At 46.2% G+C, this 23,510-nt stretch overlaps 1 protein-coding gene across 1 annotated transcript in view; it reads right to left on the bottom strand.

The window, feature by feature from the left end:
- Positions 1-19,099, bottom strand: part of LOC132828276 (ataxin-7-like protein 1) — a 37,436-nt gene extending 18,337 nt beyond the window's left edge. Inside the window, exons 1-5 of the mRNA XM_060845249.1 lie at positions 19,000-19,099; positions 11,636-11,698; positions 11,277-11,381; positions 8,975-9,191; positions 4,826-5,145 (exon numbers count right to left, since the gene is read on the bottom strand). Coding sequence (XP_060701232.1) covers positions 4,826-5,145; positions 8,975-9,191; positions 11,277-11,381; positions 11,636-11,698; positions 19,000-19,099 — 805 coding nt within the window. The remainder of the gene's footprint in view (positions 1-4,825; positions 5,146-8,974; positions 9,192-11,276; positions 11,382-11,635; positions 11,699-18,999) is intronic.
- Positions 19,100-23,510: the final 4,411 nt, after the last annotated feature.

The raw sequence follows: 23,510 nt of genomic DNA, 5'->3' as shown, positions 1-23,510 counted from the left end.
ACAAACGTTGCTGTTAGCAATCAGGTGTCCCTTGTAGTTTCCAAGAAACTTTCCTGAAGTCATAAAAGAATCTAGCATTGAGGGAGAACAAAGGTTTTTAAGCAGTGAAGGGGGCTGGGGGTGTTTAAAAGCACAGGAATCCTCAAAGCATCAACTGCTGTGCAACTGAACCATACAATAACAACTGCATTTATGTAATGCCTCCAACAAGAATGATCATTGAGCATAATTTGGATATTTACCATATAAAAACAGATACTGGGAGACATGACCAGGAGCTTGATCAAAGGTAGGTTTTAGGGAGCACCTTAAAAGAGGAAAGAAAAGATAGCGAGGTGGAGAGATTCAGGGAGGATGTGACATGACAAATATTGTCACTACTGGATCGTCTCAAACAGAGCCACATGCTCCTGCTTCCTGATGCTGCCTTCATTGATTTATTTCAATGGAAGGTGATTCTGTAGGAGAGTTCAGTTTAGCTGTGACAAACCCAGAGCAAACTATGGTCTCACAGACATTGACTCCTCACTGGAGACAAGACTCCACTCTCCACATTCTTCCTGCACTCCCAAGCCAGCTGGTTTCCTGAAAGATACCTGTTCAGGGACAATGCTCAATCACCGTCTTTCACACAACACAAGAGGGACTGCTGGATGACAATCAGGAGATTGAGATTACTCCCACTCCTTCCATGGGTTCAGGTAACTGGGGAGTCTGTATTATCTCATGACTGATTTTAACCTGACCCAGAGTCTGCACAAATTGGTTGCAGGAACACCCCAATCTGGCACCAAATTTCATACAGTCATACTCACACTCACTGTGCCATCAATACAGGATTTCTGATAAGAAAAAAATCCTTGAAAACGAGGCTATATCCTTAGGGAAAAGAGACAAGAATCTGAAGTGCTTTTTTAAAAAAGATTCTTTCTAAAGTGTTCACACACACCTGGAACACTTTTTTATGTAAAGCAACAGAAATGGATGTAGGTTTGCTCGCTGAGCTGGAAGATTCATTTTCAGGTGGTTCATCACCACACCAAGTAACATCACGCCTCCAGATGAAGCACTGGTGACATGGCCCACTTTCCATTCATGTGCTTAGGTTTCCTTGGGTTGGTGATGTCATTTCCTGTGATGACATAATTTCCTGTACATTTTCTCAGGGGGTGTTAAATGGAATCCAAGTCCATGTGTTTGTTGATAGAGTTCTGGTTGGAATGCCATGCTTCTAGGAATTCTCGTCTGTGTCTCTGTTTTGCTTATCCTAGAATGGATGTATTGCTCCAGTCGAAGTGGTGTCCTTCCTCATCTGTATGTGAGGATACTAGTGAGAGAGGGTCATGTCTTTTTGTGGCTAGTTGATGTTCATGTATCCTGGCTAGTTTTCTGCCTGTTTGTCCAATGTAGTGTTTGTTACAATTCTTGCACGGTATTTTGTAAATGACATTAGTTTTGCTTGTTGTCTGTATCGGGTCTTTCAAGTTCATTAGCTGTTGTTTTAGTGTGTTGGTGGGTTTGTGGGCTACCATGATGCCAAGGGCTCTGAGTAACCTGGCAGTCATTTCTGAGATGTCTTTGATGTAGGGGAGAGTGGCTGGGTTTTGTCTGCTTGTTGGGGTTTATTGCTGAGAAATTGGGGACTGTGTTCACTGGATATCTTTTTTTTAAACACACTGTACATGTGATTTTCCTCTGCTCTGTGTGAGTTCCTCTGTGCTGCAGTGTGTGGCGGTTCGTTGAAGTAATGCTCTGATGCAGCTTAGTGGGTGTTGGGATGATTGATTCTTTGGTTCAGCATTTGGTCCGTGTGTTGTTTTCCTGTAGACACTGGTTTGAAGTTCCCCATTAGCTATTCGCTCTACTGTGACATCTGGGAATGACAATTTGTTGTTGCTTTCCTCCTCTTTAGTGAATTTTATGCCAGTAAGGGTATTATTAATGATCTTGAAGGTTTCCTCTAATTTGTTTTGTTTAGTGATGACAAAGGTGCCATCCATGTAGCAGACCCAAAGTTTGGGTTGAATGGTTGGCAGAGCTGTTTGTTCAAGTCTCTGCATTACTGTCTCTGTTAAGAACCCTGATAGCGGAGATCCCCATGTTCTGTTGGTTTGTCTGTAGGTTTTGTTATTGAAGGTGAAGTGGGTGGTAAGGCATAGGTCCACTAGCTTGACAATACTGTCCTTGTTGATGAAGTTGATGGTGTTTGGTGTATATGTCTTTGGGTCTAATAGTGTAGTTAGTTGTTGTGGTTCTGTACGCCAAGCTGGGAGTTTTTGTTGCAAACGTTTCGTCCCCTTTCTAGGTGACGTCCTCAGTGCTTGGGAGCCTCCTGTGAAGCGCTTCTGTGCTGATTCCTCCGGCATTTATAGTGGTTTGAATCTGCCGCTTCCGGTTGTCAGTTGCTGTCCACTGCAGTGGTCAGTATATAGGGTCTAGGTCGATGTGTCTGTTGATAGAATTTGTGGATGAATGCCATGCCTCTAGGAATTCCCTGGCTGTTCTCTGTTTGGCTTGCCCTATAATAGTGGTGTTGTCCCAATCGAATTCATGTGGTTTGTCATTGGAGTGTATGGCTACTAAGGTCGTGTGGCTAGTGGCAATACCACGGTGGCACGGTGGTTAGCACTGCTGCCTCACAGCGCCAGGGACCTGCGTTCAATTCCCGCCTCAGGCGACTGACTGTGCACGTTCTCCCCATGTCTGCGTGGGTTTCCTCCGGGTGCTCCGGTTTCCTCCCACAGTCCAAAGATGTGCGGGTCAGGTGAATTGGCCGTACTAAATTGCCCGTAGTGTTAGGTAAGGGGTATGGGTGGGTTGCGCTTCGGCGGGTCGGTGTGGACTTGTTGGGCCGAAGGGCCTGTTTCCACACAGTAAGTAATCTAATCTAATCTAAAAAAAACACTATTATAGGGCAAGCCAAACAGAGAACAGCCAGGGAATTCCTAGAGGCATGACACTCATCCACAAATTCTATCAACAGACACATCGACCTAGACCCTATATACCGGCCACTGCAGCAGACAGCAACTGACAACCGGAAGCGGCAGATTCAAACCACTATAAATGCAGGAGGAATCAGCACAGAAGCGCTTCACAGGAGGCTACCAAGCACTGAGGATGTCACCTAGAAAGGGGACGAAACGTTTGCAACAAAAACTCCCAGCTCGGCGAACAGAACCACAATAACGAGCACCCAAGCTACAAATCTTCTCACAAACTTTGAGTGTAGTTAGTGCTTCCTTGGCCAGGTTGATGTTGATGGATGAGAACAGGGCTGTTACGTCAAAGGAGACATTATTTCATCCTCTTGTATCTTGGTGTCTTCAGGAATTCTTGGGTGGAATGGATGAAGTGACGTGAGTCTTCTACTAAGTGTGTTAGTCTTTGGTGTAGCTCCTTGGCCAGTCTGTAAGTGGGTGTTCCAGGTAGTGAGACTATGGGTCTGAGGGGGGATCCTGGTTTGTGAATTTTGGGTAATCCATCTGGTTTCATTTTTTGGAAGTCGGTCTTTTGCATTTCTCCAGATTTCTGAAGTTTTTGAGTAGGACGGTGATTCGGTTCTCTGTTTGTGGGGTCGGGTCTATCGTCGACCGGGACAACACATCCATCCTAGGACAAGCCAAACAGAGACAGCACGAGAATTCCTAGAAGCAAGGCATTCCATTCAGGACTCTATCAACAAACATATTGACTTGGATCTCATTTACCACCCCGGAGAAAAAGTACAGGAAATGACATCACAAATCCGAGGAAACCTAAAAAAACATAAATAGAAAGTGAGCCATGCAATCAGTGCTTCATTCGGAGGCTCACTGATGATGTTACCTCGTATGGTGAGGAAACGTCCAAAAATGAACCTTCCAACTCAACAAGCAAACCTACATCCAGAACTTCAACCTGAGCGACAAATCTTCACAAAACTTGAAATGTGATTTAGAATGGAAAATCAAAACTATGCAGTGGATTCAAAGGTCAAATGTCACTGCATGCACGTAGACGTCAGCTAACAAATACCCTCATTTTCTCCAAATTTCTTCCGCATCCCCTACTTTGTATACATTTTAAGTCTTGCTATTGCGTTTGTGAAAGAAATGTTTTTTTCTTTAATTACAACATGAGGGTTCAGATACAAAGCAAAGCTGCCCTCTACATGTCCCCATCAAATACTCCCAGGACAGCAACATCACAGGGTTAAGTACACAGTTAAGGTCCTTCTACACTCTCTCCATCAAACATTCCCAGGACAGAGACAGCACAGGGTTAGATACAGAGTAAAGCTCTCTTTATTCTTTAAACTGAAAGTAAAGCTGTCTTTACTTGTTTAAACTGAGATAAAGTTGTCTCTGCTCTTTAAAACTTAAAAGGCAAGCACCCTTGACTATTATTATTAAATGCTCCCAGCGCAGGGGCCATAGAAGAGTAGATAAATTAAACTTCCCTCTAAATACTCAACTGAAAGTTAAACTCCCTGTACACCATCCCCTTCAAACACTCACAGGACAGATACAGCATGGGATTAGATGCAGAGTAAAGGTCTCTCTCATCTGTTCCCATCAAACATCTCAGGACAGGGACAGCACAGGGTTACATACAGAGTTAAACCCTATCTACACTGACCCCATCAGTTTATTCAGTATCTGTCCTACCTGACGTGATGTTTGACTGTTGTATCCCAAACACAAGTCATCACTGCTCTCAGTCACAAAACTAATAACTGGTTGTTCCAATTAGTTTGAAATATAACAAATCATTGGCTCCTATTTCCCTTCCTTCACCATTTGACTCCTCATTAGTTCAATGAGTACAGTGATTGCAAACTCACCTACAATTCTTCGGTGGATTTTATGGCTGTTCTTCCTGTTGCTGAGCGTTGGTTCCTCCAGTGGGGGAGACCGCTCCCCTTTCCCATTCTGAATTACCGTGGATGGCTGCAGAGAATCAGCCACCTTGGAGAGTGCGCTCCCCGCCAGCGCCTTTGCTACAGGTTCAACGACGGCTACCGGACTGGGTTTACTGGGAGCCAAAGTGGGATTGGGTGGGGACAAGGAAACAGCCGGAAGCTTTGAGCTCAGCTTGATGCAGGAGCTGTCCGTCTTTCTGAAAGTCGGGATCTTTTCCAGGTTCACCACAGGAACAAACAAGCTGGAGCAGGATAAACATGAAAGTTTAATAAATAAATTCCAGGCATCTAGTTAAATCCAAGCTTGCTCCTACATGAGCCTCAGCACTGAGTTATCAATAGGCTATTTGACCAGGTTATTCAATCCTGCTACACTCACAGTCCACACATATTCAGTTTCCAGGAGAAAGCTCAATGATAAGGAAAGTGAGTGCTACTTCAGAACCTGCAGTAAGAGCTTTCCCTGTCACTGAGTGGGTAAAGGTATTGAATGTGAAACTAGACAGAGCAGAAAGCCCTCAGGTTCAAATCCTCAACTCTGAGAATTTGGACAGGGTTTTGGACCTCCCTGGTGTGAATCCCAGGCTGGCTTAGGGTTCAAGGCATAAGGTTCAGCATTTCAGACTGGGTTCAGAGTTTCGGACTATGGGGTGATGGTCAACATCTGGCAGCCAGCCAATGAACACAGCTGGAATGCAAATGGGTGTTGTGGCAGGACTTGTGAACTCATGACGGGCATGGATAGGGTGAACAGTCAAGATCTTTTCTCCAGGGGAGGGGAGTTCAAAGCTAGAGGGCGTAGGTATAAGGTAGAGAGGAAAGATTTAAAAGGGACCCAATGGGCAACTTTTTCATGCAGAGGGTGGTGTGTGTATGGAATGAGGAAGTGGTGGAGGCTGGTACAACATTTAAAAGGCATCTGGATAGGTATGTGAATAAGAAAGGTTGAGAGGGATTATGGACCAAATGCTGGCAAATGTGACTAAATTAATTTAGCATATCTGGTCAGCATGAATGAGTTGGACTGAAGGGTCTGTTTCTGTGCTGTATATTTCTATGGCTGGATGAGGACTTGGTGTGTCTGCGATGCCCTACATTGTTGAACAGTCAGGCTGTTATTGCCTCCACCTAGATGAAGGATGAACTACAAAAGCAAAATCCCAAACAGAAGCCTCGAACCTGAGAAATGGCGAATACCTCTAGAAGAGGTAAGCAAGTTTGCGGATGACACGAAAGTCGGTGGAGTTGTGGATAGTGAGGAAGGAAGTGGTAGGTTACAGCGGGATATAGATAAGTTGCAGAGCTGGGCGGAAATGTGGCAAATGGAATTCAATGTAGCTAAGTGCGAAGTCGTTCACTTTGGTAGGAATAACAAGATGATGGATTACTGGGCTAATGGTAGGCTACTTGGTAGTGTGGATGAGCAGAGGGATCTTGGTGTCTATGTACACAGATCTCTGAAAGTTGCCACCCAGGTAAATAGTGCTGTGAGGAAGGCATATGGTGTACTGGGCTTTATTGGCAGAGGAATTGAGTTCCGGAGTCCTGAGGTCATGTTGCAGTTGTATAAGACTCTGGTGAGGCCTCATCTGGAGTATTGTGTGCAGTTTTGGTCGCCATACTATAGGAAGGATGTGGAAGCTTTAGAACGAGTGCAGAGGAGGTTTACCAGGATGTTGCCTGGAATGGTAGGAAAATCTTATGAGGAAAGGCTGAGGCACTTGGGGCTGTTCTCATTGGAGAAGAGAAGGTTTAGGGGAGATCTGATAGAAGTGTATAAGATGATTAGGGGTTTAGATAGGGTAGATACTAAGAACCTTTTACCGCTAATGGAGTCAGGTGTTACATGGGGACATAGCTTTAAATTAAGGGGTGGTAGGTATAGGACAGATGTTAGGGGTAGATTCTTCACACAGCGGGTTGTGAGTTCATGGAATGCCCTGCCCGTATCAGTGGTGAACTCTCCTTCTTTATGTTCATTTAAGCAGGCATTGGATAGGCATTTGGAAGTTATTGGGCTAGTATAGGTTAGGTAGGACTCGGTCGGCGCAACATCGAGGGCCGAAGGGCCTGTACTGCGCTGTATCCTTCTATGTTCTATGTTCTATGTAAGAGTGAAGCAGTAGAATTAAAACTGTACCAGGATAATTTGGAAACTTGCTGATTTGTCACTTAAATATTAACAGTCTTTGAGGGAAAGAAAACAATCAACCAGGGTTCTTACTCCAGATCAGCACCCAGCGAACCTTGAAAGCTTGTGTAAATAACACTAGGTCAAAGTGTGATGCAACCCACAGTCAAACAGCCAGCTGGAATGCTGTCTAAAGATTCATGTCCAGAAGAGGTGGGTAATGGTTCTGTTCGCCGAGCTGGAAGTTTTTGTTGCAAACGTTTCGTCCCCTGGCTAGGAGACATCATCAGTGCTGTGGAGCCTCCTGCGAAGCGCTTCTTTGATGTTTCTTCCGGTATTTATAGTGGTCTGTCCTTGCCGCTTCCGGGTGTCAGTTTCAGCTGTCCGCTGTAGTGGTTGGTATATTGGGTCCAGGTCGACGTGTCTGTTGATGGAATTTGTGGATGAATGCCATGCCTCTAGGAATTCCCTGGCTGTTCTCTGTCTGGCTTGCCCTATGATAGTAGTGTTTTCCCAGTCTAATTCATGTTGCTTGTTGTCTGAGTGTGCGGCTACTAGGGATAGCTGGTCGTGTCATTTCGTGGCTAGTTGGTGTTCATGTATGCGGATTGTTAGCTGTCTTCCTGTTTGTCCTATATAGTGTTTTGTGCAGTCCTTGCATGGTATTTTATAAACTACATTAGTTTTGCTCATGTTGGGTATTGGCTCCTTTGTTCTATTAAGTTGTTGTCTGAGCGTGGCTGTTGGTTTGTGTGCCGTTATGAGTCTTAGGGGTCGCAGTAGTCTGGCTGTCAGTTCTGAAACGCTCCTGATGTATGGTAGTGTGGCTAGTCCTTTTGGTTGTGGCATGTCCTCGTTCCGTGGTCTATCTCTTAGGCATCTGTTGATAAAGTTGCGCGGGTATCCGTTTTTGGCGAATACCTTGTATAGGTGTTCCTCTTCCTCTTTTCGCAGTTCTGGTGTACCGCAGTGTGTTGTAGCTCTTTTGAATAGTCTCCTGACGCAGCTTCGTTTGTGTGTGTTGGGGTGGTTACTTTCGTAGTTTAGGACTTGGTCTGTGTGTGTTGTTTTCCTGTGTACCCTTGTGGTGAATTCTCCGTTCGGTGTTCTCTGTACTATCACGTCTAGGAATGGGAGTTGGCTATCCTTTTCTACTTCTCTCGTGAATCGGATTCCTGTGAGTGTGGCGTTGATGATCCGGTGTGTTTTTTCTATTTCCGTGATTTTGATGATTAGGACAGACCACTATAAATGCCGGAAGAAACATCAAAGAAGCGCTTCGCAGGAGGCTCCACAGCACTGATGATGTCTCCTAGCCAGGGGACGAAACGTTTGCAACAAAAACTTCCAGCTCGGCGAACAGAACCACTACAACAAGCAACCGAGCTACAAATCTTCGCACAAACTTTGAAGAGATGGGTAAACTCAACACAAGTTTGTACTGGTTTCATTCTGACTGTGTTGAGTTATCCTATTATTCCCATTCATCTGCTCCTTCCCTTTCGTCTTCAGCTTTCAAGTATTTATCTAATTTCCTTTGAAAGTTACTATTAAATCTGTTTCCACTGCATTTCCAGGCAGCATGTTTCAAATTGTTACATGTAAGAAAAAGTTCTCTTAGTCTTCTGGCAATTACCTTCAACCTGTGTCCTCTGGTTATTGGGAGATAGTGAGGACTGCAAATGCTGGACAGTCAGAGTTGACACTGTTTTACTACAGAAACAATTCCCCTCCCTGCCTTCACAATTCTCAACATCTCCAACAAATCTCTCCTGAACATTGTCTGCTCCAAGTAGAATAACCCTAGCTTTCTCTGTCTCTGCATGTAACTGAAGTCATTCATCACTGATTTAACTGCAGCATCTATCCCTCTAAGTTAAAATGAAGGTTTTCTCTTCTCTTGCTCTACATAATCATGGTCAAAAATGAAATTCGGTTACCAGAGATTTTCTTTTGGTCCCTTTGAAGGCACGTCTAACTGTAGCACCTTGCTACCAGGGCTCTGTAGCTTCTCTTTGGAGGAACTGGTGCCATGGTTAGAGGTCACAGCAGTTTGCACACTGTTGGATCGCGATTTCTGCAGGACAATAGAGTTTGGGGAATTCAAGGCAGGAGGTCTTCGTGCTGATAGTTTGTTCAGAGACCCATGTCTTCTCTCTGAAAATAGTCCGAGTTAATTAGATTTCTTGGCTTGACATGAAACATACAACATACAACCTGAAGAACCACTGTTCACATCCTGCCATTACCATGGTGTAGCCTTGGCCCATGGTAGCACCCTCTCACCTTCCACAGGTTTAAGACCTTCCAGAGAGGTGCGAGCACGAGCCAGACTAAGAGTCAGTGCAATGCTGGGGGACTGACTGTCCTGTCATTAGAGGTACCATCTTTCAGATAAGGCATCAAAGCCTCTACCTGGCTACTTAGGTCAAAGATCCCAGGGCCCTAGAAAAGCAGCTGCATTCCTTTCGCTGCCCTTGTCAACATTTACCCAATCACAAAACTAAATAACTTGGCCATTTATTTGACGGAGATTTGCGGGAGCATGCGGTGCATTTTCTGCTATCTTGGCATTTTGAACGGCAGTACAGAAACACAAGTCATTATTTCATAAAGTATCTGAAATTGGAAAGGTGGTATCAGTAAAAGTGGCTTTGGAGTTATTGGGTTGACATCACTGATATTCTTTAGGTGTGGAATCCTGACTATGATCCCATATCAGTATGGTCCTCCTTAACTAACTCTAAAGCAGCTGCACAAGCCACTCAGTTCAACAACTTGAAATGTAACACCCCACAATAGGAGAAAGCCCAAAGTGCTGCACATGAGTACACTAAAGTTAATAAAAGCATGAAATACAGAATAAGCTAGAGAAATTCAGCAGGTCTTGCAGTGTCTGTGGAAAGAGAAGATAAGTGAATGTTTTGAGTCTGGTGTGGCTGTTCAGAACTCTGAGATGGAGATGGGTGTTGTTACAAAGGTAACAGGAGGAGTCCTGAAGGGTCACTGGACTCAAAACGTCAACTTTCTTTTCTTTCCATTGATGCTGCCAGACTTGCTGAGTTTCTCCAGTTATTTCTGTATTTTGTTTGTGAAAGTAGGAAGTTTTGCTGACACTGGGTGTGAGAAAGACTGGGTTCAATATCAATGCCCTGCACTGACTGACTGCAAGACTGGTTAAACTGCAACAGTAGCTCTCGGCTCTCTGTATGTTTGGACATTGCTAACTGTGATAATGGATGTATTCTTAAGAAAAGGGGGAGACATGATGACCTGATGGTATTATTACCAGACTATTAATCCCGAGAACCTGGGACTGTTCTGGGCACCTGGGTTCAAATTGTGAAGGCAGATAATGGAATCTGAATTCAATAAAAGTCTGGAACAGGTTAATTGTCAACTGTTGGAAAAATCACCTGGTTTACTCATGTCCTTTAGGGAAGGAACTGTTATCCTTACCTGGTCTGGCCTACATGTAACTCCAGACCTACAGCAATGTGGTTGACACTTAACTGGTCTCTGGGCAATTAGGGATGGGCAATAAATGCTGGTCTAGCCAGCAACGCCACGTCCTGTGAATGAATTTTTAAAAATTGCTTTGGACACTGAAGACCTTTAACAGCCAGATTTCTGCACATTTGCATCAAAACATTTTTTAAATTACTTTTGAATATAGTCATTGAAGTCATCAGAGTTGAAGAACTGAATAATTTCAGCACTCAAGCTAATAGGACAGGTACAGCAAAGGCCTAGATATCAAGTAAAGCTCATGCTACACTGTCCCCATCAACTACCCCCAGGACACAGATAGCATGGAATTAGATGCAGAGTAAAGATCTCTCTAACACATCTCCACCAAACACTTTCAGGGTGGGCATAGCACAGGGCTGGATACAGATTAAAGCACCCTCCACTGTGTTAAACTGAAAGTAATGCTCTATCCACACTGTCCCCATCAAACACTCCCAAGGCAGGTACAGCATGGGGTTAGATACAGAGTAAAGTCCCCTCAGCACTGTTCTGATTATATGCTGCCAAAGGAAGGGAACAGTGATTGAAAGGCAGAGTGAATCCAAAGATGATGCTGATGTAACCTTTCTCAAGCTCAGGACTTGTGTGAGGCACAGCTGATATCTGAGAACGTTTAGGTCAGCATTTCCCTGCAGTATCCAATTCACTGAAAGCAGGTATGTCGTGTTTTCTTTGAAAGACCCAAAGATACTGAGACACAAAATAACTTACCACAGTGCATCTGGAATGCCTGAGGTTTAACTACCTGTCCACACTGGTTACACACCACAAGGAAGAACTCGTCATGGGCTGGACAATGACCAAAGATTGGCATATCTGCAACAGAGAGGAAATTAGCTAGTGCATGTGCGCGCACACACACACACACAGAAAGCTGGGAACAGGAGGATAAAGGAAGGGGTAAACTTGATCTCTGTACCTGTTTCATACCATCAATCTGCTACCTGCAACCCATAAACATTCCATTCCCCCCACCCCCCTCAACACCAGTGAAATTGGGAATTTCAAATCATTCAGAATGAAGTGACTGAACCTGTTTTCAGTCCTTCATATCCAGCCCACTCCCTTACCTTCTCTAATGAGCCTCATTGTTTCAATCTTCTTTCTCACATCTTTGCCACTATCCTCCGATTCTGTAGAAGTGAAATAAAAAATATGTTCAGACAGTCACACAACCTGAAGCAATCACCGTAAGTCAAATGAACAAACCAGTGCAGTGAAAGAAACCAATGAACTCTATCCTGGGTATCACACCAGCCCCTCTGGTATAATTGCGAGCTCATCTTGCATTTGTACAGAAAATGAGGAAGCCATTTGACCCATCAAGCCCATGCTCGCTCTTTGAAAACGCTATTGATTAATCTTACTCCCCTGCTCTGGAAAATATTTGCCCTGGTTCATTAGCTAATCGTTTTCTCTGGTTTATTTTATCAAACACAATAAAATTAAGAGAAGCTCTGTTACATCTTTCCTTAACTTTCTCTGATTTAAGGACAGCTACCTGATGAAGGAACAGCGCTCCAAAAGCTAGTACTTCCAAATAAACCTGTTGGACTATAACTTGGTGTTGTGTGATTTTTAACTTTGATTTAAGGAGAACAACTCCACCTTCCTCAGTCTCTCTGGAGTTCTGAATCCCTGGTACAGTTCCAGGAAATCTCTTCTGCACCTCCTCTAACTTCCTTCCTGAAGTCTGTGCCCAGAGCTGGACACATCACTCCAACTAAGGCTGAATCAGGGATTTTTAAAGTTTTCATATAATTTTCTTGGTTTTGCACTGAATTCCTCAGTTTACAAAGCCAAGAATACCATACAGGCTTCTAAGCAATTTCTCAATCTTTCCTGCCATCTTTGTAAATCTGTATACATCCAGCCTCTACTGCACCCTCTGCACATTTATACCATTTAGTTAAGTTTGCTTCTGCTCATTTTTTCCTATTAAAATACATCACTTCATACTTCACCACATTAAACCTAAGCTGTCATGTGTCTGCTCTCTTCAAGAGTTTGCATCCTCCTGCAGTCTGTATGTAATCTTCTACCTTGCTGTGTTTCTGATCATCCGCACGCTTCAAAATTATGTTCCATAAACATTGACCTGGATTTAGGTACATATTCAATAACAGCAGTGTTATTGAATATGTACCTAATAGTGTTCACCATTACTCCCTGCTTTCTGCCTCTTAGTCGATCTTGTAACCAAACTGTCACTGCCCCTTTAAGCTCATGGGTTTTTATTTTGCTAATAAGTCCATTATGTGGCATGATGTAATCCTGGCTGACAATCGAGTGCAGTATCGAGGGAATGCTGGATTTGAAACCTTCAGCACAATGAACAATCCAGCTAGGTGTTAAATTCAGGTCCCTGTAACAGCCGAAAGAGTTATAACAGAGCCATGATCTGCACCGTGAATGTATACCACTGCGTACAGCGACATTACAACTGCATTCACTTCAAACTCTAAAACTCGAGACCTTATTAACCTTTACAATGCCAGAGCTTTCTCAAATTAATTGTCATCCCTGGATTCCTAACCTAGTTAGATCATTGACCATCTTTTCCATAGCTCATAATGTGTTGAGTGCATTCCTGATGCCAACATATACAGAAAATATGCTTCTCAAATCAAAAACAGTTAACTGAAACATTTTTCAAACATAAAATTACCAACACCCAGTAAAGCCAAATCTTGAAAACCAAATACAATACTGAACTTACATAAACTCTACTTGTTGCACACTCCTGTCCTATTTATTATATAAAGACTATTGAAATAACATCTCTAACAGCAATCACCAACTGACTAGTCTAGGACAAGCCCCAAGGCAAAAGGTGAATTACTTTTTTTTAAACACAACTACATGCATGAAATTCACTTCCATCCTCCAGCCGCCACCCCCTCCTCTAAGCCCATTATCGCAGTCCTACAGGATCCATCTGGGCTGCGATACCTCCTGAGGCCAAATAGCCAGCCAGCAAGGCTAATGCTAGGAAGGTGACATTCCCCTAAACAATCATTCTTTAAGTGGGAGATTTGGGAGGAAATATTGGCAGGTTGTTCCAGCGAAAGGTGGAAAGAAAGACGTCCATTCCTACAGCGTCTCTCACAAGATAATTAGCAGCTAATGAAGTACATTTTTAAAAATAATCATAGCAGTTAAATAGTGCACAGTAAGATCCCAAAAACAGCAAGATGGTCATGACAAGACAATCTACTTGGCTGAGATATAAATACCTGACAGGCCATCGAGCTGAGCAGAACTTCCCTCCTCTTCAAAATAATCTCGTGGGAATGTTTGTAAATGCCCAGAAAGAGAGATGGGATTTGCCTTAACATCTCATCTGAAAGATGGCATTACCAAGCATGCTGCACTCCTCCAGCACTGCACACTGCCCATCGGCCTGGCTAATGTACTGAAGCCTCTGGACTAGATCAGAGGTGAGAATGTTACGATAACAACATTGTTTTACCCTCATAAAATCTTCCCAATGCACTTCACAAGAAAACTATGAGACCAAATGTAGGAAGTGTATTAAATATTACAAGAGCAGAGAGAGGTAGAGGTGCTGAGAGGTTTAGGGAGGGAATTTCAAAATCAGGAATCCAGGTAACTGAAGGCTGGAGAAATGGCTAATGGTGAAAATTCAAGAGAGGAGAAATGGAGGCCTCAAAGTTGAGACAAACTGAGTCCTAGCAAAAAGCAAACACTTTGTAATGTAGAGGTTTGTGTTCTCAGTTCACAGCAGGTCTAAATCATTCAGTATGGTCAAGGGGATGAGACCAAAAGGCAGATGAATTAAACACAACAACAGAATCACGCCCGCTGCCCTCTCTCACCTCCTAGGGCCAATCTGAATAGGAAGCTAGAGGGTGCAGCATGCTGCTGCTTTCTCTGTGGGGAGGCCATCTGGGACCAAACCCAAAACCACCAGCTTCAGCAGCCGGTGGATTTATTTCCCCTTTCAGCCTCTACAGTCTGGTTTTAACACAGCACAGACAGCAATGCAGACAGCATTCACACTGAGTCAGTCATAGAATCAGGGTTTACACACAAAGGAAACACACTTCAGCCTCTATACATAATGTCATAAATCATCCCCTCAATTACTTGTGCATTATGCAATAAAAGATTTGTTCCCACCAGTACTGTACCCCCGTGTTATACAGTGACAGACCGGTCCCCACCAGTACTGTACCCCCGTGTTATACAGTGACAGACCTGTCCCCACCAGTACTGTAACCCATTGTTATACAGTGACAGGCCTGTCCTCACTAGTATTGTACCTCAATGGTAAATGAACTGAATCTAGCAGCAGCCTGACATTACGTTACTGAGGTAGTAGCACTGTTCAGACATACTGATAACCACCAATCGGAAAATCCTGTTGGGTGCCTGTGACAGTGAAGAAACTTTGCTGAGTGCCAGGGAGGGCTGTATGAAAGGCATTGAGGGGTAATGGCACAGGTTCTCCAATGTTACAGCTGAGGTTATATAAATTCAGCACAACCTCCAATGCTCTTATTTAAAGGCCCTGAGTACTTTATACTCTCTATCTGTCCAAGTGTGCCATTAAATATTTTACCAAGGTAATGTAAATCAATATAAAACAAACATCATTTTATCTTATACAGTCATGTATCCAACCAAATTTACAACTCCTAAAACTTGTGAAAATTATTCATCCGAATAAAAGAGGAGAGGTATTGGTCTTTTGATTCTTAAACCTCAACATTTTAAATACAGGCAGCCAAAGGGTGAAACTGAGATGAAGTAACAGTTTCTTTGGTCACTGGCTTTTAAATAAAGGTGGTCTCCCTCAGATGAAAATCTCTGCATGTCCAGAAGGCCCAGATTTCCCACTAACCCAGTAAATTTCAATTTACACACTTTTGCATTTCGCTCTAATCCACTGAATGTCAATCATATGTTTATTATTTAATAAAAAGTACACTTCAAAAATGTTGTTACAAATATGAAATATCATCTGTGAAATTCAATCGCCTGATGGAGTGCAGTGTGGGGAAGAGATGTATAGCCATCAACAGTTAGAAATAGTTGAGCTGAGCAGATTTTGAAAACCTGACTGTGTTTAAGGCAGTGTTTTTGCTCTAAATCCTTCTTTAGCTGGTTGTACGCACTAAGCTGTAATCATGGTCAATGCAAATAAATGTCACACGTGTTGGCAATTCAGCTGAAAAAATTAGGTGTGTCATGCAATTGTCTCATTGAAGTGTACCATGTCATTGAAATGATTGGGAACCACTGTTCTATGTAGTCAGCTGGGCCTTTGGATCAGTTGGCCTGTGACGTGATCACTGTGCCACTATTCCCAGTCAGACCTTGGCCACATTCGATTTCCGGAGCAGCACCTCATCTTCCAATGAGACATTGTCACCCTCCAGACTCAACACTGAATTCAATCACTTCAGGAGATAACTACTCTCCCCTTTTTCTTTCATAGGGCTGTTGCTAGTGATGATTGTTCCCCTTTACACCCATCAGTTTATCTTTTGTCACAACTGCAGAAAATTAAAGACATAACAAGAAAGGATGGAGGCAGGTGAAAAGGAGGGAAAAAAAACAAAAGGGAAGCTACACAATCAGGTGAAAGAGAGGAAGGATGGTGTCAGGTTGTCGTGTTAAAAGATTAAATGGAAATATCTCTCTGGGCAATAATGTAATATTAAAGAGTTAGACTGCAAAGCTGAACATTCTGTCTCACAGATCTCCTGCAGGAATATGGATGCCTATCCATTGTAATTTACACTTCATTTAGACAGGTGTTTACTCCGACTATCATCAAATTAAACTCTCATTCAATCTCTTCCATACTTTCATAGCCATGCCCAGCCAATTAGGTTCACTTGCATGATTATCTCCAATGCTGAAGTGACCACACCTACATTGTCTGGGAAAGTAACGGAGCCAGAACTCATTTGTAGGGCCACCCCGAAGCTAGGACACATCACACCTACACTGTCTTGGGGAATCACAGAGTCAGGAAATCATTTGCACAACGATTCCCCAGGATTAGGGCAGTTACATTTATATTATCTCCAAAGATAACCTCATTCTACCATTGTACCTGAGGTAACATGTAACTGTGAGGGAGGGACTGGGGGTTGTCTTGAGTGGCATGTTACTGTGGGGGAGTGGCCAGAGGATCTGTATGCATTGCAACTGATCTGTATAAAGGGGATGTGTTTTCTTTGTTCAGGGCAACTTTTGACTCGACCTGCGCACCTGTGACGAGTGTCAAAGGGGGGTCACCTGGCTTATACAGGCTTTAATAAAGTTTAACTGTTTGCTGAAGTTGGTGTGTGTGAATTGCACCTCGTGTGTAAAACCACAGGAAAAGAACTGAACATTGTGGGAAATGATTTCTCACAAACTTGATTGAGTTTTTTGAAGAAGTAACAAAGAGGATTGATGAGGACAGAGTGGTAGATGTGATCTACATGGACTTCATAAGGCGTTCGACAAGGCTCCCCATGGGAGACTGATTAGCAAGGTTAAATCTCATGGAATACAGGGAAAACTAGCCATTTGGATACAGAACTGGCTCAAAGGTTGAAGGTGGAGGGTTGTTTCTAAGACTAGAGGCCTGTGACCAGTGGAGTGCCACAAGGATCAGTGCTGGGTCCTCTACCTTTTGTCATTTACATAAATGATTTGGATGCGAGCATAAGAGGTACAGTTAGTAAGTTTGCAGATGACACCAAAATTGGAGGTGTAGTGGACAACGAAGAGGGTTACCTCAGATTACAACAGGATCTGGACCAGATGAGCCAATGGGTTGAGAAGTGGCAGATGGAGTTTAATTCAGATAAATGCGAGGTGCTGCATTTTGGGAAAGCAAATCTTAGCAAGACTTATACACTTAATGGTAAGGTCCTAGGGAGTGTTGCTGAACAAAGAGACCTTGGAGTACAGGTTTATAGCTCCATGTAAGTGGAGTCGCAGGTAGATAGGATAGTGAAGGCGGCGTTTGGTATGCTTTCCTTGGTTGGTCAGAGTATTGAGTGTAGGAGTTGGGAGATCATTTTGCGGATGTACAGGACATTGGTTAGGCCACTATTGGAATATTTTTGTGCAATTCTGGTCTCCTTCCTATTGGAAAGATGTTGTGAAATTTAAAAGGGTTCAGAAAAGATTTACAAGGATGTTGCCAGGGTTGGATGTTTTGAGCTATAGGGAGAGGCTGAACAGTCTGGGGCTGTTTTCCCTGGAGGGTTGGAGGCTGAGGGGTGACCTTGTAGAGGTGTACAAAATTATGCATGGATAGGATAAATAGACAAAGTCTTTTCCCTGGGGTCGGGGAGTCCAGACTAGAGGGCATAGGTTTAGGGTGAGAGGGGAAAGATATAAAAGAGACCTAAGGGACACCTTTTTCACACAGAGGGTGGTACGTGTAATGGAGTGAGCTGCCAGAGGATGTGGTGGAGGCTGGTACAATTACAACATTTAAGAGGCATTTGGATGGGTATATGAATAGGAAGGGTTTGGAGGGATATGGGCCAAGTGCTGACAAATGGGACGAGGTCAGATTGAGATGTTTGGTCGGCGCAGATGTGTTGGACCGAAGGATCGATTTCTGTGTTGTGTGACTCTATGAGATACACGAGCTTGATACACAAGTGAGATGGGGGATTGGTAAGACCCTGCGGAAATCCAGCAGCGGGTCACCCAGCGCTAGGGCCCCGCAGAAGCCCATCCCTGAGTCACCCGGCGCTAGGACCCCACGGAAACCCATCCCTGAGTCACCCGGCGCTAGGACCCCGCGGAAGCCCATCCCTGAGTCGCCCTGCACTAGGACCCCGCGGAAGCCCATCCCTGAGTCACTCGGCGCTAGGACCCCGCAGAAGCCCATCCCTGAGTCGCCTGGCGCTAGGACCCCGCGGAAGCCCATCCCTGAGTCGCTCGGCGCTAGGACCCTGCGGAAGCCCATCCCTGAGTCGCTCGGCGCTAGGACCCTGCGGAAGCCCATCCCTGAGTCACTCGGCGCTAGGACCCCGCGGAAGCCCATCCCTGAGTCGCTCGGCGCTAGGACCCCGCGGAAGCCCATCCCTGAGTCGCTCGGCGCTAGGACCCTGCGGAAGCCCATCCCTGAGTCACTCGGCGCTAGGACCCCGCGGAAGCCCATCCCTGAGTCGCCCGGCGCTAGGACCCCGCGGAAGCCCATCCCTGAGTCGCCCGGCGCTAGGACCCCGCGGAAGCCCATCCCTGAGTCGCCCGGCGCTAGGACCCCGCGGAAGCCCCACTCTGAGCTACCAGGTGCCGGGAACCGGCGCTAGGACCCGCCGCTCTCTGGGCGGGAGGCGGCCGGCCGCAGGTTGTCCGTTTCCCTGGCGCTCGCTGCTGAACCGTTAAAGGCCCCGGAGCCTCCCCGAGCCGGGCGGGCGCCTTCCCCCCGGTTACTGAACACACTCACCGTCCGACAGCCGCAGCGCCTCCGCCCGCTCGATCCAGCTGCTCCAAGACTGGCCCACGAACGCTTCGGGACTCGGGAGCCTGCGCTCCGAGGCCGCCATCATCTCCCCGCGCGCTCCCGAGCCGCCATCACCGCGCGCGCGCCCGCCACGCTGCGTCTGTACCGCGTCTGCGTGCGGGGGGTGGGGTGGAGCGGGGACTTGGCAGGTAATCCTCCCCGCCGCTAGGGGTGCTCGGGAGGGCCCTGCAACACCGGTACACCCTCCTCCCCGCCGCTAGGGGTGCTCGGGAGGGCCCTGCAACACCGGTACACCCTCCTCCCCGCCGCTAGGGGAGCTCGGGAGCGCCCTGCAACACCGGTACACCCTCCTCCCCGCCGCTAGGGGTGCTCGGGAGCGTCCTACAACACCGGTACACCCTCCTCCCCGCCGCTAGGGGTGCTCGGGAGGGCCCTGCAACACCGGTACACCCTCCTCCCCGCCGCTAGGGGAGCTCGGGAGCGCCCTGCAACACCGGTACACCCTCCTCCCCGCCGCTAGGGGTGCTCGGGAGCGTCCTACAACACCGGTACACCCTCCTCCCCGCCGCTAGGGGTGCTCGGGAGGGCCCTGCAACACCGGTACACCCTCCTCCCCGCCGCTAGGGGTGCTCGGGAGCGCCCTACAACACCGGTACACCCTCCTCCCCGCCGCTAGGGGTGCTCGGGAGCGCCCTGCAACACCGTACACCCCCTCCCCGCCGCTAGGGGTGCTCGGGAGCGCCCTACAACACCGTACACCCTCCTCCCCGCCGCTAGGGGTGCTCGGGAGCGCCCTGCAACACCGTACACCCTCCTCCCCGCCGCTAGGGGTGCTCGGGAGCGCCCTGCAACACCGGTACACCCTCCTCCCCGCCGCTAGGGGAGCTCGGGAGCGCCCTGCAACACCGGTACACCATCCTTCCCGCCGCTAGGGGAGCTCGGGAGCGCCCTGCAACACCGGTACACCATCCTTCCCGCCGCTAGGGGAGCGCCCTGCAACACCTGCACATCCTCTTCTCAGCCGCCAGGGGAGCTCGGGTGCACCCTGCAACACTTGCACATCTTTTTCCCGGCCGCTAGAGGAGCGCCCTGCAACACCGGTGCAGTACCGGACACTGTCAGCAGGGGGGGCGCGCTAGCAGACTGGAATCCTCTCACTGATTTGACTCAAGTACAACGCAGACAGTGTATTAACTAGCGTGAAACTAGGATAGTGCATTAACTAGTTTGAAACTAGCACAGTTTATTAACTAGTCCGAAAACAGCAGTATACCAGCTAGTATAAAACTGGTATAGTGCATTAACCCCTGTCTGCAGGTAGCACAGTGCATTAATTAGTCTGTAAACAGTGCAGTGCATTGTGCAAAACTGGCATAGTGCATTAACCGGTCTTCACATTGCCCAGTGCTTCAACTGGTGTGAAACTAGCATAATGCATTTGTTAGTCTGATGAAGGGCTCTGGCCCGAAACGTCGAATTTCCTGTTCCTTGGATGCTGCCTAACCTGCTGTGCTTTAACCAGCAACGCATTTTCAGCTTAGTCTGTAAATAGTACTGCATTAACTCATCTGCAAAGAACACAGTGGGTGGCACAGTGGTTAGCACTGCTGCCTCAGCACCAGAGACCTGGTTCAATTCCCGACTGTCTGTGTGGAGTTTGCACATTCTCCCTGGCTCCCTGGCTTTCCTCCGGGTGCTTCGAGTTCCTCTCTCAGTCCAAAAATGTGCAGATTAGGTGAATTACCCGTAGTGTTAGGTGAAGGGGTAAATGTAGGGGGGTGGGTTGGGTCAGCGGGATAGGAAGAAATGGAGGGCTTGGAGTTCTACATGACGGGTGGATGTGTACAGAATGTCCCAAGTGAAGTTGGGCTATTGGGGACCAGGGAACTGAAAGGTCATGGAGGAGATGGAGAGCATGGGTGGTGTTCTGAACGTATGTGGGGAGATCCTGGATTAAGGGAGACAGGATGGTGTCAAAGTGTGTGGAGATGAGTTCGGTGGGGCCGGAGCAGGCAGAGAGGATGGGTTGACCGGGTCAGTCAAGTTTGTGAATTTTAGGTAAGAGCTACAAACAGATAGGGAGGGGTTCCTGGACTATCAGGCTGGAGGCTGGGTGGGAGATCCCAAGGTGCTGAGGTTGGGAATGGTTGGCTGATGATGGTTTGGTAATGGGAGATGAGGTCATGGTCAAGGGGGCAGTAGGAAGTGACCAGGAGTTGGTGCCTGGCTTCAGCAGTGTACAGGTCAGTGCACCAAACTACCTGTGCCTAGTCTGAAAAGAGCACAATGCATTAACCAGTCTGCAACTAGCCAAGTGCAGTAACCAGGCTGAAACTAACAGTGCATTTACTAGTATGAAATGAGCACATGGCACTAACCAGTGTGCAACTGGTACATGACTTTTGAGCCATAGAGTCCTACAGCATGGAGTCAGGCCCTTTGGCCCACTCTGGTCCATGCTGACCAAATGTCCATCCACACTAACCCCAGTTCCCTGCACTTGGCCCATATCCTACTAAACCTTTCCTGTCCATGTAATTGTCCAAATCCCTTTTAAATAGTGTTAATGTACCCCCCTCAACCACTTCAGCTGGCAGCTCATTCCATATGTGTACCACCCCTGTGTAGAAATGTTGCCCCTCAGGCTCCCTTTTATTCTTTCCCCTGTAACCTTAAACTGACGCCCTCTAGACACCGATTTCCCCATCCCTGGGAAAAAGACGGAGTGCATTCAACCCTACCCATGTCTCTCAATCTATAAGATCCTCCCTCAGTCTCCTACGCACTAAAGAATAAAGTCCTAGCTTGTCCAACCTCTCCCTGTAACTCAGACTATTGAGTCCAGGCAACATCCTTGTAAATTTCTTCTGCACTCTTTCCAGTTTAATAACATCCTCCCTATAACCAAAACTGAACACAATACAGAGGAACCTCGATTATCTGAACAAGATGGGCAGGCACTATGTCATTTGGATAATTGATTATTCGGTTAATTGATTTCCTCTGAGGCTGAGAGAAGTCTGCTCCCCGTTCAGGAGATTCGGCAGCAGCGCGCTGCGGGAGCCCGTCCCATCCCACCCCTAACCCATCCACTCCCCCAGCCCCACACCCCCACCTGCCCACAGTCCCAACCCCCATTCTGAACGCTTTCCCCTCTCCCCCCACCTGCCAACTTTCTGGGGCAGCTGGACTGGACACCTACAGCAAGACGCCTGCTGCTTTTGTGGGGTAAGTCTCCAAATAGCACGCGCGCTCACACACACAGACACAGACACACACAGTTTGACAAGTTCCACCTTTGTCCTGTACACGACAATGTTGGAGACATTATCTGAGCAAGTGGAGGGGGTTGTTTAGGGTACACCCTTGTGTAGAACTCCAGGGAAAGTGTGTGGGGGGAGAGAGAACGGGCAGAAGGCCAGTCATTTGGAGACAGTGCCTGGCCTCTCATCAGTGGCCAGGACTATTCTCAGCAGCATCTCAGTGAACAGAGTTCGTTTTTCATCATGGTACCTGGAAACAAAAGATGCGACCAGGGTTGAAACAGCTCTTTGACGTAATGTTTCTGTCGGGACCTTTTGAACCCCTTCGGATAATCTGATATTCAGATAATTGAGGTTCCTCTGTTTTCCAAGTACAGTCTCACCAACATCCTGTACAACTGCAACAGAACTTCCCAACAGTTAGAGCATCCTACTCCGCCAGCATCTTGACATTTTCAGCAACTAGTATGTAGTATTAATAATAAACACAAGTTTATCACAGTTCATTAATTAATTGGAAACTCAATGGATTAATCAACTTGCCAAAAGCACATTGAAGGTAGTTGAAAATAGCACACAATAACAATCATAGGAACAGGAGGCGGTCATACAGCCCCTCAAGCCTGGTCCACCATTCAATGCGATTATGGCTAATCTGTGGCCCTGCCTTTGGCCCATACCCTTTAATCAAAAATGTATCTATTTCAAGTTTTAAATTAACTGATCCAGCGTTCACCACCATTTGTGAGAGAGTTCCAAAGGTTTTGTAAAAGTGCAGCATAACTTCTGTATCCTTGTACCGCAGCCCCTCCCCAGATATAAAGACCAGCATTTCATTAGCTTTCTTGATCAGTGACTGCATTAACTGGTTTGCAAGCAGCATTTACATGGAATACTCGGCAGTAACCAATCAATATGAAGTAGTCTTCATTTGGAAAATTGCCCAAATCCCAGACTGCCAAAGTCCAACCATGCTAACTTCAGCCTCATTAATAAGAACAATCAGGTGAGAGTTTACAGGATCCCATTTACAACAAAAAACTTCCCAAAAGCATCAAATAAGTGCTTATATAATAACATTTGATATAGATGCTTGGATCTTCCACTGATCAGACTCATTATAGCAGTGCTGTGGGGATCCCACTATCCCCAGTTTAGTAGAATCTGAAGGAGAGAGAGGAGGTTAATGTAGAATCTTGATGACTGCAGATAATGGACACAGATACGCAG

This window comes from Hemiscyllium ocellatum, chromosome 26 (assembly GCF_020745735.1).
Source record: "Hemiscyllium ocellatum isolate sHemOce1 chromosome 26, sHemOce1.pat.X.cur, whole genome shotgun sequence".
In the NCBI taxonomy this organism is placed as follows: domain Eukaryota; kingdom Metazoa; phylum Chordata; class Chondrichthyes; order Orectolobiformes; family Hemiscylliidae; genus Hemiscyllium; species Hemiscyllium ocellatum.
This window is presented reverse-complemented; position numbering and strand designations above follow the sequence as displayed.